Source organism: Phyllobates terribilis, unplaced genomic scaffold (genome assembly GCF_046119375.1).
Source record: "Phyllobates terribilis strain yellow unplaced genomic scaffold, ASM4611937v1 Scaffold_1__5_contigs__length_1240528914, whole genome shotgun sequence".
Lineage (NCBI taxonomy): Eukaryota > Metazoa > Chordata > Amphibia > Anura > Dendrobatidae > Phyllobates > Phyllobates terribilis.
The window spans coordinates 900,489,631-900,504,504 of NW_027362761.1; the positions used below are offsets into that span (position 1 = coordinate 900,489,631).

At 39.7% G+C, this 14,874-nt stretch overlaps 1 protein-coding gene and 1 long non-coding RNA gene across 2 annotated transcripts in view; one reads left to right on the forward strand and one right to left on the reverse strand.

Moving 5' to 3' along the window:
• Window positions 1–3,078, reverse strand: part of LOC141154672 (uncharacterized) — a 344,314-nt gene extending 341,236 nt beyond the window's left edge. Inside the window, exon 1 of the long non-coding RNA XR_012247460.1 lies at window positions 2,858–3,078. This is a non-coding gene — a long non-coding RNA (uncharacterized lncRNA). The remainder of the gene's footprint in view (window positions 1–2,857) is intronic.
• Window positions 764–14,874, forward strand: part of ETNPPL (ethanolamine-phosphate phospho-lyase) — a 47,649-nt gene continuing 33,538 nt past the window's right edge. Inside the window, exon 1 of the mRNA XM_073640946.1 lies at window positions 764–958. Within this exon, the coding sequence (XP_073497047.1) occupies window positions 903–958 (56 nt within the window). The 5' untranslated portion in view covers window positions 764–902. The remainder of the gene's footprint in view (window positions 959–14,874) is intronic.

Consider the following 14,874-nt stretch of genomic DNA (forward strand, 5'->3'; position numbering starts at 1 on the left):
TAAAGTGGGACAGGAACCTATGTGTCGTGGATGGGCATGTTTCTTTTGTTCCAGCCACAGGTGTAGTCACACCAGTCCAACGTCCTCGGCGTCTGCATGCACCATTATCAACACTTTCCCATCCCTTACCAGACTCCTTGCACATTTTCTAATTTCTAGATTTTTTCAACACTTTTTTGGAGTGTTATATACCACCGTAATGTAACACAAAGCACATAATACTCTAAGGATGACTAATTGATACCAGAAAAAAATGTCAATGCTTTTTTTGGGGTGTTATATACCACCAAACATGCGGGGATTCGAGCTTCAAATCCGAGCACCCAGATACTCAAGTAATATACGAGTATCACTAAGCATGTTTGCCCATCCCCAGTTTTCATTAATACTATGTCACTGAAATCCCACCAGAAGAGAATATACTGTATATAAACAAGAACTCACTATAGAGCTGTTATCAGGGTAAAGTCTATTCACAAAAGGGTAAAATAGTTAAGAAAGCACAATAATACAAAGTTTGTAAGTTAATCATTTAAATTAACTACTGAACAGCCAGCAGGACATTTGTACTTATAAAAATATATTCATGGGGTATGTGCAATAATGGTGTAGTAGACATTACATAGGCATATGTTACCGTTTTTATGTCCTCAGCTAGAACAAAAGTTGGAAAAGTTAACCATTTGCTAGCCTATCATCATTGGAGGAGTTAATGCCAGGCAGAGGCGTGAGAGGGGAGTGGAAGAGGCAGTGTCCTTAGAAAACTCAGCTGACATATATCTAGGGTGAGAGCATAAAGCAAGAGAACAGCTCTCACACCTCACAGCCTGTGGTCACACAAGAGTCCTGGGAGCTCAGCTGATCTGCAGTTCTTTGCCAGGTGGAGATTGACAGGAGCAGAAATGTGTGAGCCATACTGCAAGGAGAAAACCATTGAACTGAGGAAAAAGCACATAGGGTAAGTCCCAATGCAAATCAGCATTAACAAATATTAACAAACTATAATTTCAGTACTTTATTCCTGAAGCAGCAAGACTAACAAATTATAATAAAGTTTTACTTATTCTTAAAGAATTAAGAATCAGGACAAATTCTGCATCATATTGGGTTGTAGTGGTTTTATTCTGTTTAATGGTACCATATGTTACTTGTACATGTAACAGCAATATGGGACATTACATCCCTGACTCAGGATCACAGCTGACTCTAGTTCTGACAGACCTGAGTTTGATGTTGACTGTAACTGGAAAGTAAACAGCATTAATACCTAGTGCCAAAATGCCGCAGCACTGGGTCCCTGAATGTCAGTGTACCCAAAATTAGATGAGACCTAATAGTTGAGCAGATCCTCTTGTAGATAATTCCAATCTGCACTTATCATTCCAGGCAGTCATTCCTAAAAGAATCAAGTATAAGAGTATGTGCAGTATGTTATGTTAAATTGGTCTGAAAACAATATAAGATACCCACTAGATAAACATGCCATACTACTGAATAGTGGAGAAGAAGTCTGGTGAGCAGCAGCAGACAGACCACAAGTGAGGCATTTCCGAAAAGAACAAACACAGCCGTTCTCCGAGTACATTAGAAAAGGAAGCTGGCTGCTCACATTGCTGGGTAGAATCACACATGTCCTAATATTTACAGAAGAGAACGTAGGTAACTGAATTTGCCCTAAGTCAATTGCTAAAGTTTACATATAAAAGAATGATCAAATTCAACATGTTGTATCACAAATTGTAAATATTTTTCAACAATGTGCTAAAAATCTGTAATATGATTTCACTGTACAGCGGTATTCCTATATTATAATGCTCAAAAATAGATAATAGAAATGTAGACAGATGGTAAATAGACATCATTTAAATAAACATACGTATATACAACAGCAGCCTATAATGAATGAGATCATGTCTGTAAAGTGCTATGGAATTATTGGCGCTATATACCGTAAGTGAGTAAAATAAATATATACACAAATTCCACTATTGCAACATAATATTTTTGATCAAAAAATGTAAAAACAATCCACCAGCCACAAGATGGCCTCAATGGATGGACCCTAACTCTATTGACTCACTTCTCTATATGCCCTACCATGCTTTAGATGGATAGATAGATAGATAGATAGATAGATAGATAGATAGATAGATAGATGATAGATAGATAGATGATAGATAGATAGATAGATAGATAGACAGATAGATAGATAGATAGATAGATAATAGATAGGTAAATGATAGAGTAGATAATAGATAGATAGATAGATAGATAGATAATAGAGTAGATAGAGTAGATAATAGATAGATAGATACTTTCTTATCCCATATGATCTGTCCAGTCCTCAAAGAGGCAGATTCATTGTACTCTCACAAACAAATAGGATTATACACAGCATATAACACTGGAGCCAACTAACAAAAGAGGAGGGCTGGGCAACGCTTCCTATTATTCATGAGGATCAGCAGTACTGAAGTGTTGTCAGTTGTTCTTGAAAGTACTCATTGACTATGCACAGGAAAAAACAGGACAATCATAGAAACAGCAGCCGGCTGCAAACAGGAAGGAGACAACTTAATCTACACTTTACATTATCTATGTTTTTTTCCAGTGTATTGCATTTCTCAATGTCAAAAGTTCTCAGTCTTCCACAGACAGTAGAGGAGTAGGAGCAAACAAACCCTATAAATGCCTTCCAATGGCGCCAGTTCCCAAATAAAACTGATTATAGTCTGTGTTAATCTGTGTCATTAGATGTTATGCATAATACGTCATAGCAGAAAAGTACGACATATAGCAGAGATTCCCTTCACGACGTATCAGAACGCATGTTACACTAACAACCCCACATACTTACAGTATAGAGAAGTCAGACAATTGAGCATTACAGACGGTGATGAGTGGTGGCGAGTAGGATGAAGGGAATAGGGAGGAGGAGATCCAGAGCCAGAAGCAGACTCGGGAAGGGGAGAGGGGGAAGGAGAGGGGTGTTAATCCTCTTCTACCACATGAAGACTGTCCAAAATGGAATAGTCTCTGAGCAGCTTTGGATCAGCTTTCTCTTAGCGAGACGAGGAAAGTACTGGCTAGCCATATAGTGTCCCTAACACAGGTGACGAGGTACCTAATAATACAATAATCAGCTCTTGGGTACAGAGTGATTGAGTTTGTGTTCCTGGGCATCTAACAGACCCTGAGCAAAGCGGCACTTCTAAACATGTCTGTTCTGTGAAGTTGCACCTTTGGGCTGTACTGGGCCTTACACAGGTTGCTGGAGTACATAAATTGACGATAAGAGGTAGACTTCATTCAGACCCCACCATTCAACCCATGATATAGCCACTAATAACAAGTCCTTTTGTCCATTGGTTAGCCTACCAGAAGGCACATAAGTCTCTAAAATCCCTAAAGTAGTGGCAGTCAGCCCTGGAATAGACTCCACCAAGTCTTTTGTTCTGATGAGCTTATAAATCGTCTTGGGTTTCCACAAATTGGGCTTGAGTCCTTTCAGTTGATGCTCCCTCACAACATGGACAACATCATCATAGAAAGGAAAGAATTACAGTTGTAATGGTAGTTACTTTTCCTGTCAAGTCTTTGACATATGGGCAGGAGAAATAAACAATACATGGATATATCCACAGAGCTACATGTCCTTCCCACCCATAACAGTTCACTCTGTCCAATTCTAGCAGTCAAAGCGAAACACTGTCCTGGCAATGGTCCAGCTAATGGGGGCAAGAGGGGGCCAACAGGCAACATGTAATATATGGAAGGCTAGCAAGAGGAGATACTTATATACTTGACCTTGGCTGTTCACAATGTGCACTAGCAGCCTAATCTTTCTGTAAACCCCCAATAACCATATGTCTTGTTTGTCATTTGCTCTTGCATTGGTACGTTAAATAGGTTATATAATGCAAGAGACAAAGCGCTAAGGCTCTAAAAAAATACTGATTATACCAAACCCTGAGGTTTTAAGAGACTCTATGGTGATGCTTGATAATAAGCTTCGTTGTGGCAGCTTTCTGTACACATTTTTGTGGCCAGAATTGGCAGACTGTGGGCAAACATCTGAACTGATTCAGTTAGTAAATCATTTTTAAAATAAGGTTTAAAAGCACTCATTTCAATGGAGTAACAGAAACGAGGGGACTAGCTTGCAGGGAAACAAACATCAGTGCCCTGCAGTCACCTCGCATAGCCAGAATCCGCCAGCTGTGCACTTCTGCGCTGGCCAGATATGTGCTGTCCACCAGCAGACAGTTGTTTTTCATTTACGCTGCAGCCCACACATTGTAATCATTTCCTATGTGCTCCTTTTTTCCAATCCACCCCACCGGTGCACAATCTTCTCGTTGCTTAGTAAAACCTCTTTGAAAGACTTGTGAAACACTGTGATAGTATAGCAGCTAGGAAAGCCAATGCAATTCCATATTCTATTATAGATTATAGCGGATCTGTCACAGATTTCACAATGCAAACTGCATATATGAACAAAAAGATCTCTCGGACTTGCTGTATTTACGAGGAACATCCAATTCCTTAAAAGCAATCTGTCACCAGGTCTTTGCTACCCCATCTGAAAGCAGCATGATGAAGTGGCAGAGACTCTGATTCCAGTGATGAATCACTTACTAGACTGCTTGCTGTTATTTTGATAAAATCATATCACATGCATTGTTCTTAATAAATCATCTTTTATCACTTTATATAAATGACTTCTTCCAGGCTATGGGGAGGATGTTGCCTGGAATATAACTCCGCCTCCAGAGCTTATATTACATGAAGGGGAGTTACCAGTGTGATGTGTAATGGCTGCTCTCAGCTCTCCTGATCTCACTGCAGAGCTGTGTGTGATTATACCTGACACATCTGCAGCTTCCTCTCAGCTTCCATCTCACAGGCAGACAGTGCAGCAATAATGTTGCATAACAGCAGAGCTCAGAGAGCTGCAAAAAATGTGTTTGCAAGAAGTCAAATTTCTTTTTTCCAGTTCTGTCTTAGTTACTTGTCTCACACTGTTAACTCCCCCTTTTATTTAAAATAAGCTCTGGAGGCGGAGTTATCTTCCAGGCAGCATTCTCCCCATAGCCTGGAAGAGATAATTTACATAAAGTGATAAAAGATGATTTCTCAACAACAAGGCATCTGATATGAGGCACACATGTATCACTCTCCTCAGCAGTCTATAACCTGTATGCCCATAATAATAGTTTACATAGGTCAAATGTGGTGACAGATTCCCTTTAACCCCTTTACACCTGAGGTTAAGTGCCCACATAGCGTTTTTGCGGCGTTTTTACGGCCACGAAAACGCTTGTAAAACCGTCTGCCATGTAAAGCAATGTGAATTCGGATGCGCTGTGCACATGATGCGCTAATTAGCGCGCCGAATTCGCATTGCGTTGCAAAACGCAGCATGACCATTTCTACCGCGATTACACTGCAAATTCGTGGCCATTGAGGAACATTGAAACGCAGCAAACCCGCAGGTACATGTGGATTTGCTGCGTTTCAATTAAATTCAATGGCCGCGAATTTGCAGTGTAATTACGGTGCGTGTGGTACCTGGGATGAAGAGGAGACAACAACTCCTCTTCATCCCGGCTACCACGCGGTGAAAAAAGAAATAAAAAAGTAAAAAAAAAAAAAACCTGCATATCCACCTCTCCGGCGGCCCCCGATCTGCTCTCCGGTCTGCTTCCGGCCACGTCCTCTCTGCTTGGTGTCCCGCTGTGTACTGTCAGGACCTGCGGTGACGTCATTTAGTCACCTGATGGTCACGCGACCGCTGACATCGGCGGTCAGGTGATGGTCGCGTGACCATCAGCTAAGAGAGAGGACGTCGCCGGGAGCAGACTGGGGGCCGCCGGAGAGGTGAATATACAGGTTTTTTTTTAGTTTTAACATTTTAATTCTTTTTACTATTGATGCTGCATTTAAAGCATCAGTTGTTCACACATTATAAATCCATGCCACGCTGAAAAAACGCTTCTCTCTGGCAGAAAAAACGCATGTAAATCTGTATGCGTTTTTTTCTGCCAGAGAGAGGCAAAAACGCTCTGCATCAAATCTGCTACGTGGGCACATAGCCTGAGCCTGTTTTCACCTTCATGGCCAGGCCAAAATTTACAATTCTGACCAGTGTCACTTTATGTGATAATTAGTGATGAACACAAGTGCTCGTTACTCGAGTTTGCCTAGAGTGCTCGGGTATGCACAGAGTATCACGGGTGCTCAAGTAACATGTTTGAGTCCCCAAGGCCGCATGTTTTGCAGCTGTTGGACAGCCACAAAACATGCAGGGATTGCCTGACAAACACGGCATTCCCCGCATGTTTTATGACTGTCCAACAGCTGCAAAACATTTGGCTGCAGGGACTCGAACATGTCACTCGAGCACCCTCGACAAACTCGAGTAACGAGAATTTGCGTTCATCACTAGTGGTAATAATGCTTCAATGGATCCCAGTGATTCTGAGATTGTTTTTCGTGACACATTGTACTTCGTGTAAGTGGTAAATTTAGACAGATATTTTTTGCGTTTATTTGTGAAAATATCAGAATTTTTTATTTTTATGCCCTTAAACCAGATAGTTATATCATACAAAATAGTTAATAAATAACATTTACCACGTGGATACTTTACGTAAGCATCATATTTGAAACATAATTTTTTTTGTTATGAAGTTAGAAGGATTTAAATTTTATCAGCAATTTCTAAATTTTCCAACAAAATTCACAAAACCAATTTGTTTTGGGACCACATCACATTTAAAGTGACTTTGAGGGGCCTATACAACAGAAACTACCAAAAGTGACACCATTCTAAAAACTGCACCCCTCAAAGTGCTCAAAACCACATTGAATATGTTTAAAAACCCTTCAGGTGCTTCACAGGAGATAAAGCAATGTGGAAGGAAAAATGAAAATTTTACAAAAATGTTAATTTAGCCCCAAATTTTGCATTTTCACAAGTATAACCGGAGAAAACGGACCATGTAATTTGTTATGCAATTTCTCCTCAGTACGCTGATACCGTATATGTGGTGGAAAACTACTGTTTGGTTACACTGCAGGGCTCGGAAGGGATGGATCACCAGTTGACTTTTGGAACGCAAAACTGATTTGAATACATAGCCGACACCATGTTGTGTTTGCAGAGCCCCTAATGTACCTAAACAGTAGAAACCCCCCACAAGTGACCCCATTTTGGAACCTAGACTCCTCAAGGAACTTATCTAGAGGTGTGGTGAGCACCTTGAACCCACAGGTGCTTCACAGAATTTTATAACGTTGAGCCGTGAAAATGAAAAAATACATTTTTCCTGCAAAAATGTTTGTTTTGCCCCTAATTTTTTATTTTCACAAGGGTAATATGAGAAAATGGACTGCAAAATTTGTTGTGCAATTTCTCCTCAATAAACTAATACCCCATATTTGGTGGAAAACTATTGTTTGGGCACATGGCAAGGCTCAGAAGGGAAGGAGCGCCAACTGAATACTGAAGCTCAATTTTGGCTGGAATAGATTGCGGATGCCATGTCACATTTGAAGATCCCCTGACATGCCAAAACAGCAGAAACCCCCACAAGTGACACCAATTTGGAAACTACATCTCTCGAGCAGTGGATGTTGCTGAGTGAAAATTGCAAATTTGCCAGTGTAGTGCCCAGTACATTGTAGTGCATTGTACATTATACCCAGCTCGTGTTTTTGTAGACATGCACCAGCAAATTAAGTGGGCTCTCATCGTTACAGAAATGACAAACATGTGGACGACAAATGTGGTTTAGGCCCAGTGGGGCTCAGAAGGAAGAGGGCATTTAGATTTAGAGCGCAGAATTATCTGGATTTGTTTGGTGCGGCGAGGAGCCATAGCGCTTTTCCAGAGCTTTTGTAATGCCAGTAAAATGGAAGCCCCTATAGTTCCATTGACAGATGATGGACTTGAGTGGTGGCTTTCTTTCTTGTGGATAGAGTTGAAGCTTTTATTAGGAACATTTTAGATAACATTTTTGATCACATTTATCTTGTGTTCTACGCTATGCACTTACATTGGGGTTTCCATCGATATCTGCGAATGACGAGATTCAGATGAAATCCATCTCCAATGGGTCCATTCACTGTAATGAGGCAACAGTTTCTGACCTCTGTTCAGTGGTGTCCTTCTATTTAGAGGTACACAAATATGTGGCCGACCGCATGTTTATGCATGCTTAAAAAGACAGACACCGCCGGATCATAGGCCAGATGGCGTCCACAGTGCCTCTATCTGCCTCATTTTAGGGAACTTCTGCTGGACGTTCCATCTGAATAACACATTTTAGAGATTTACATGCAAACCTCAGTGTAAGTGCTCACCGTAAAACGCAGGATAAATGTGAGCGTTATTGTGATCTTTGAGAGGCAGAATGAACAAATCAACAGCAGCTCAAGAATTGCTTTTATTCATTTTTTTACGTCGTTCCTTGTGCGGTAAAAGTGATTAGACGGATTTATTCTCCATATTGTTGAGATTACAGCGATACTCGATTTATATCGTTTTTTTTTTTGTGTGGCTGCTCTCACACAGAAAAAGACGCTTTTTTTTGCAAAATAAAGTTTTTGCATCGCTTTATTCTGAGAGCTATAACTTTTTTATTTTCTCTGCTGGCGGAGCTATATGCAGGATTGTTTTTTATAGACCAAAATGCCGTTTTCAGCAATACCAAATATATGTATTTTTTTGTTAATTTTTTTTACATAAATATACCTATTTATTGGTTTAATATTTTTTCCTTTTTTCTGTTTATTTTATGATTTTTTTAAAAATATTTTTGCACTTCTTCCTTTTTTTACTGTCTTACCTAGTCCCTTTATGGGACTTTTTTACTCTGCTGGTATAATTCATTGCAATGTACTAGTGCTGCACTGACAGAAGCCTCTTGGACCATGCTGTCAGCATAGTTTAACAGGCATGCCATAACTGGCTGACCTGGGGGTTGCCATGGCAATGATAGGGCCCTCGTGCTCACCATGTGGGGGCGCCGACCTGAAGGGAGAGTGAGCCTCCTCCCTCTCGCAACTTTTAAATGCTGCGATCGCTATAGATTGCGTCTTTTAAAGGGTTAAATGGGCCAGTGCAGTGCGGGCACTGCTCCAGGCAGCGACAGGAGCATAACTTACGCCAAGCTCCCGGGGCGATCGTGCAGTCACAGCTCCTGTGCCCACATGATCGCCATGATGTAAATTAACATAATTTTACAAGAACCTCGACCATAACGTAAACTCAAGTCAAATGTCGTGTAGGGGTTAAGGGAAACCTGTCATGGTGAAAATGGTATCTGATCTGCAGGCAGGATGGTATATAACAGATTAATGTACATTTTTTATGGGAAAAGATTTAGTTAAACTTGTATTTTGTTTATTAAAATCCCTGGTGTTTATATGTATATGAGTCCAGCAGGCGGTCCTATTCAGTGATTGACAGTCTTCCCTGTATGTGTCAATCCCTGAGTAACTCCGCCCACTGGACTCCTATGCATACAGACATCTGGAATTGCAATGAAAAAATACAAATATACAGATTTTTTTTCCAGCAAACCTATATATCATTCTGCTACACTTCTTTCACTCTATATCATGCTCTCCACAGATCGGGCTGCATGTACAATGTGACAAGCTCTCTAAGTCCTGGAAACCTTTAAAAAAAATCAGTCTGAGGTTTCTGTAATTCCCCTACCCCAAGTCTATGTCCTGTATTTGCTGTAAGTGTACTGTATCCTCAAATGCAGACATTTATTAGTGTGATTTCATTTTCACTATTGTTCCTATTTTGGCAAGGTAGGATTTTCCTCCAGGTTGTTTTATGTGGTTTAACCCCTATGAAACAATTTTTTTCTTGTTTTCGTTTTTGTGCTTTAGGTTTTTATTTTTCCGTCGTTATAGAGCTTGATTTTTGAAGGATTTTGCAGTTGTATTTTTGAACAACAACAATTGTATTAATTGTATGTATTGTATCAAGAACTAGAAAACAGGAAAATAATTCCAAGACAGGTGAAATAAAAAAAAAACTGCAATTCTGCCATCATTTTTCAGGTTTTGTCTATACAGTATTCTTTATGCCGTAAAAATGACTGGGCAACATGATTCCCCATGTCAGTATAATTACAGCGAAATCATACTTGTAACATTTTTTTATATAGCATAGATTGTAAGCTTGTGAGCAGATATCTATTGAATTATGTGTTCCTCTGTTATGTCTTTATTGTCCGTACCAGTACCCTTGGTAATGTAAAGTGCTGTGGAATAGAATTAAAAATTATTATTACTTTAGTAGTAAAAATAAATCTAAAATTTGTAAAAAACAAATAAATAAATAAATAAAAAATTGTGTTTATGCTGCCATTTTCTGAGACTAGTAACTTTTTCACTTTTATGTTGCTGGAGGTGTGTGAGAGCTTGTTTCTTTTAATGCTATGCTGACGTGTTTATTGATATTATTTTGGGGTACATAGACCATATATATCACGTTTTATTGCATTTTATTGTTAACTGCGTTAACTCGAAAAAAACATTTTGATCTTATTTTTTTTTCAGTTTTCAACGTATGTTTTGAATAATTTAATATTTTGATAGATTGGACTTTTATGGACGCGTGATACCAATTATGTACATTATTACTTTTTTATATCCATATTTTAAAACTCGCATACTTATGGTCACTTGCATGTCTGCTTCCAGCGCTGGCTCCGCAGAATTCTGACAGAGCGTACACAGGGCACAAGCAATGGGGAAATTAAGTTCTCTGTCTTCTCCAAACCTGTGATGTGATTTTTTCATGTGAGAGAATCGAATCACACTGACATGACACTTGGATGAAACTCTGACACTTTGATCCGAGTGACATTAGCATAATCGTCCTGATTCTCTCGCATGAGAGAATATATGCTCCTGTGACCCCGACCTAAGAGTTCAAGTTGATGTAGGTTTTTTGGCTGCCTTAGCTTACCATACTCCCTCAAGACACATAGTAGTGCCTATGGATACAGTAGAGGATCTGTCATCACTTCTGCCAGTGCTTTACAAATTTATTCACATCTACACTGTGTGCAGAATTATTAGGCAAATGAGTATTTTGATCACATGATACTTTTTATACATGTTGTCCTACTCCAAGCTAATATATTGATACAGCAAATTACTTGCCTTTGTGCCTGTTTTTTGCCTAGTTTAGTGTGCTTTTGTTTTTTTGTTTTTTACACCCAATTCATTATTCTATTTGCACTATTTTTTAGGTCTATTTTGAGTTTTCCGCTTTGTGGGGGGAGTTTAGCAATTCCAGATGTTTTTGCCTGATTCATCAATTGCAACATTTTAAAAGTTTGGAGCAACTCCACTCCAGTCCCCTCTGGTGTATTTTTGGGTGCACCAGTAATTTCGTGCATTTTGCAAAATATGCCCTAAAAAGTTGCAAAGTTTGCGCCAAAATTCATTAACCGGATGCACCATTTTGAAGAATTTGGCACAAAAAATAGTAACAAATACCACAACACAAAAAAGGAAAGTTACTTAAAAAACCCAAATGATGAATCAGGGCCTTGGTTTCAAGCGATTCCATCTACAAATTAAGACCATGGATCCGATTCATTATTGCATTTGTACAAGCTTTTGTCATGATTTTCTTAGTGCTTTTCATCTTTTTTTTTGTTTGCACGGTATTTATCTTTACTCTTGCTCCTTTTTTAAGTCTATTTTATATGTGCTTGTCTGTTTTCCTTCTGTATCTTTTTAGGTCTCCATTGTGGGCAGAGTTTAATATTTTGTGATGTTTTCGCCCTATTCATTATTTAGCAACTTTTCAAAAAGTCATAAAACTGCTGCAATTTTTTTTTTGCTATTTTGCGAAACATGAAACTATTAATGCTAAAAAGTAACAAAAAGGGTTAAAGACAGAAATATAGAACGTGTACGCTATTTTTGAAAATTTGGCGCAAAATATGGCAAAGAATACCACAAGAGAAAAAAAGAAAAGTGACTTAAAAAAACACAAATGGTGAATCAGGCCCCATATGCTTACATATATAGTTTTATTAGCTTTGGAATGTGGGAGGAAACTGGAGAACCCGAAGGAAACACACCAAGGGAGAACATACAAACTCCTTACAGATGTTGTCCTTAGTGGGATTTAAACCCGGGACCCCAGAGCTGCAAATCAACAGTGCTAACCACTGAGCCACCGTGCTTGATGAACTGGCTTTAAAACACTCATGTCATGATTATCTTGCAGTGTAAACAGGCTGCTGATCACCTGATGAACGAGCAAAACACTCGTTCATCAGGTGAAATTATCGTTTGCTCATTGTTCACTGCGGCCTGTCTGTATAAAGAGGCTATTAAACAACTGCCAATTGGGTAAGGTTTACCGATTGGCGGTTGTTTGGTGCTGCCGGTCAGTCCGTGCAAACTGACCTTTCTTCAGTGTAGATACAAAATAAATATTTACATCCAGTAACTTACCACTGATGTCTCATCTGATTAGTCATGTTCTTTGTTTCTTCTACGTCTAAGTAAATCTGGTGATGTGCATCTCTCTAATGAGGAGGGGTGTTGACTAATGACATCAACACCCTATATAAGGTGTGCTTAATTATTAGGCAACTTCCTTTCCTTTGGCAAAATGGGTCAGAAGAGAGATTTGAGGGGCACAGAAAAGTCCAAAATTGTGAGATATCTTGCAGAGGGATGCAGCAGTCTTGAAATTCCCAAACTTTTGAAGCTTGATCACCGAACAATCAAGCGTTTCATGGCAAATAACCAACAAGATCGCAAGAAGCGTGTTGGCCAAAAATGGCACAAAATAACTGCCCATGAATTGAGGAAAATCAAGCGTGAAGCTGCCAAGATGCCATTTGCCACCAGTTTTTGCCATATTTCAGAGCTGCAACGTTACTGGAGTATCAAAAAGCACAAGGTGTGCGATACTCAGGGACATGGCCAAGGTAAGGAAGGCTGAAAAACGACCACCTTTGAACAAGAAACATAAGATAAAACGTCAAGAATGGGCCAAGAAATATCTTAAGACTGATTTTTCAAAGGTTTTATGGACTTTATGGACTGATGAAATGAGAGTGACTCTTGATGGGCCAGATGGATGGGCCAGAGGCTGGATCAGTAAAGGGCAGAGAGCTTCACTCCGACTCAGACGCCAGCAAGGTGGAGGTGGGGTACTGGTATGGGCTGGTATCATCAAAGATGAACTTTTGGGACCTTTTCGGGTTGAGGATGGAGTGAAGCTCAACTCCCAGACCTACTGCCAGTTTCTGGAAGACAACTTCTTCAAGCAGTGGTACAGGAAGAAGTCGGTATCGTTCAAGAAAAACATGATTTTCATGCAGGATAATGCTCCATCACTTGCATCCAGCTACTCCACAGCGTGGCTGGCCAGTAAAGGTCTAAAAGAAGAAAAAATAATGACATGGCCCCCTTGTTCACCTGATCTAAACCCCATAGAGAACCTGTGGTCCATCATAAAATGTGAGATCTACAGGGAGGGAAACAGTTCACCTCTCGGAACAGTGTCTGGGAGGCTGTGGTGGCTGCTGCACGCAATGTTGATCGAAACCAGATCAAGCAACTGACAGAATCTATGGATGGAAGGCTGTTGAGTGTCATCATAAAGAAAGGTGGCTATATTGATCACTAATTTTTGGGGTTTTTGTTTTTGCATGTCAGAAATGTTTATTTCTAAATTTTGTGCACTGATATTGGTTTACCTGGTGAAAATAAACAAGTGAGATGGGATTATATTTGGTTTTTATTAAGTTGCCTAATAATTCTGCACAGTAATAGTTACCTGCACAAACAGATATCCTCATCTAAAAAACCCCACTCCAACTTGCAAAAATATTAAGCTTGGATATTTATGCGTCTTTTGGGTTGATTGAGAACATAGTTGTTGATCAATAATAAAAATAATCCTCTAAAATACAACTTGCCTAATAATTCTGCACACAGTGTAGAGTCATCACGGGTGTAGATGACCCGGACGATTTATATTAATGAGAATAGAAATTATAGCATTGCACTATGATGGCAATGATGATTTTATTCATTTGATCTCGTAAAATAAATAAAAGATTAAATAACAAAAGCATCTAAATGAGTAGATTAATACAATAGGACCATAGTCCAGGGGCCACATCAGTATTCTCCTACGTGCAGCATCCTCGGTGTCTCTTCTGAGTTGTAAGCCTGGCATGACATCAAGCGTGCATCACGTCACAATAGTGACGAAGCCTCAGTCCTACAACTCAGAAGAGACACCAGATACGAAGGCGATTCACAGGACTCTTGTCCAGTGATTTTGGACTATTGACATCCTGCAAATCGATTCATTCATCTCTAATACCTATAATAAATTAGAATAATGTAAATATAAGACCTTTTAGACAAATAAGCATTCTTTATCCTAGGCTTTATTCACACCTGCCAAACTTGTCTTGAGATGACTCCAAACAACGCACAATGCCCATAGATTTATAATGTTTTTTTTTGTTGTGATACTGTCACGGGTGTGTCAGGTGTAATAGACAGTCGCTCTGGATCTCCCTGTAAAAGGTCACTGCGCTTGGCATTGCAGACACCTTCTTAATCCTTCTTCCTTTAAAACCCAGCGGCGACCTCCCTCCTGCTGCTAATTTACGCATCCTTGCATGGGAGTTAAAAACCCTCCAATCAATCGCTGGTGATACTTCTATGTACAGGCTTGGAACACTAGCAGTCGGCTAGGGTCTTGTCTGGTGCCCTTGGAGGACAGTTGGCATTACTCCTCTGGTGTCTGCTCAAGCTAAGTTAATCTCCTTTGTTTGTCTATCTTGTTGTCTTTAG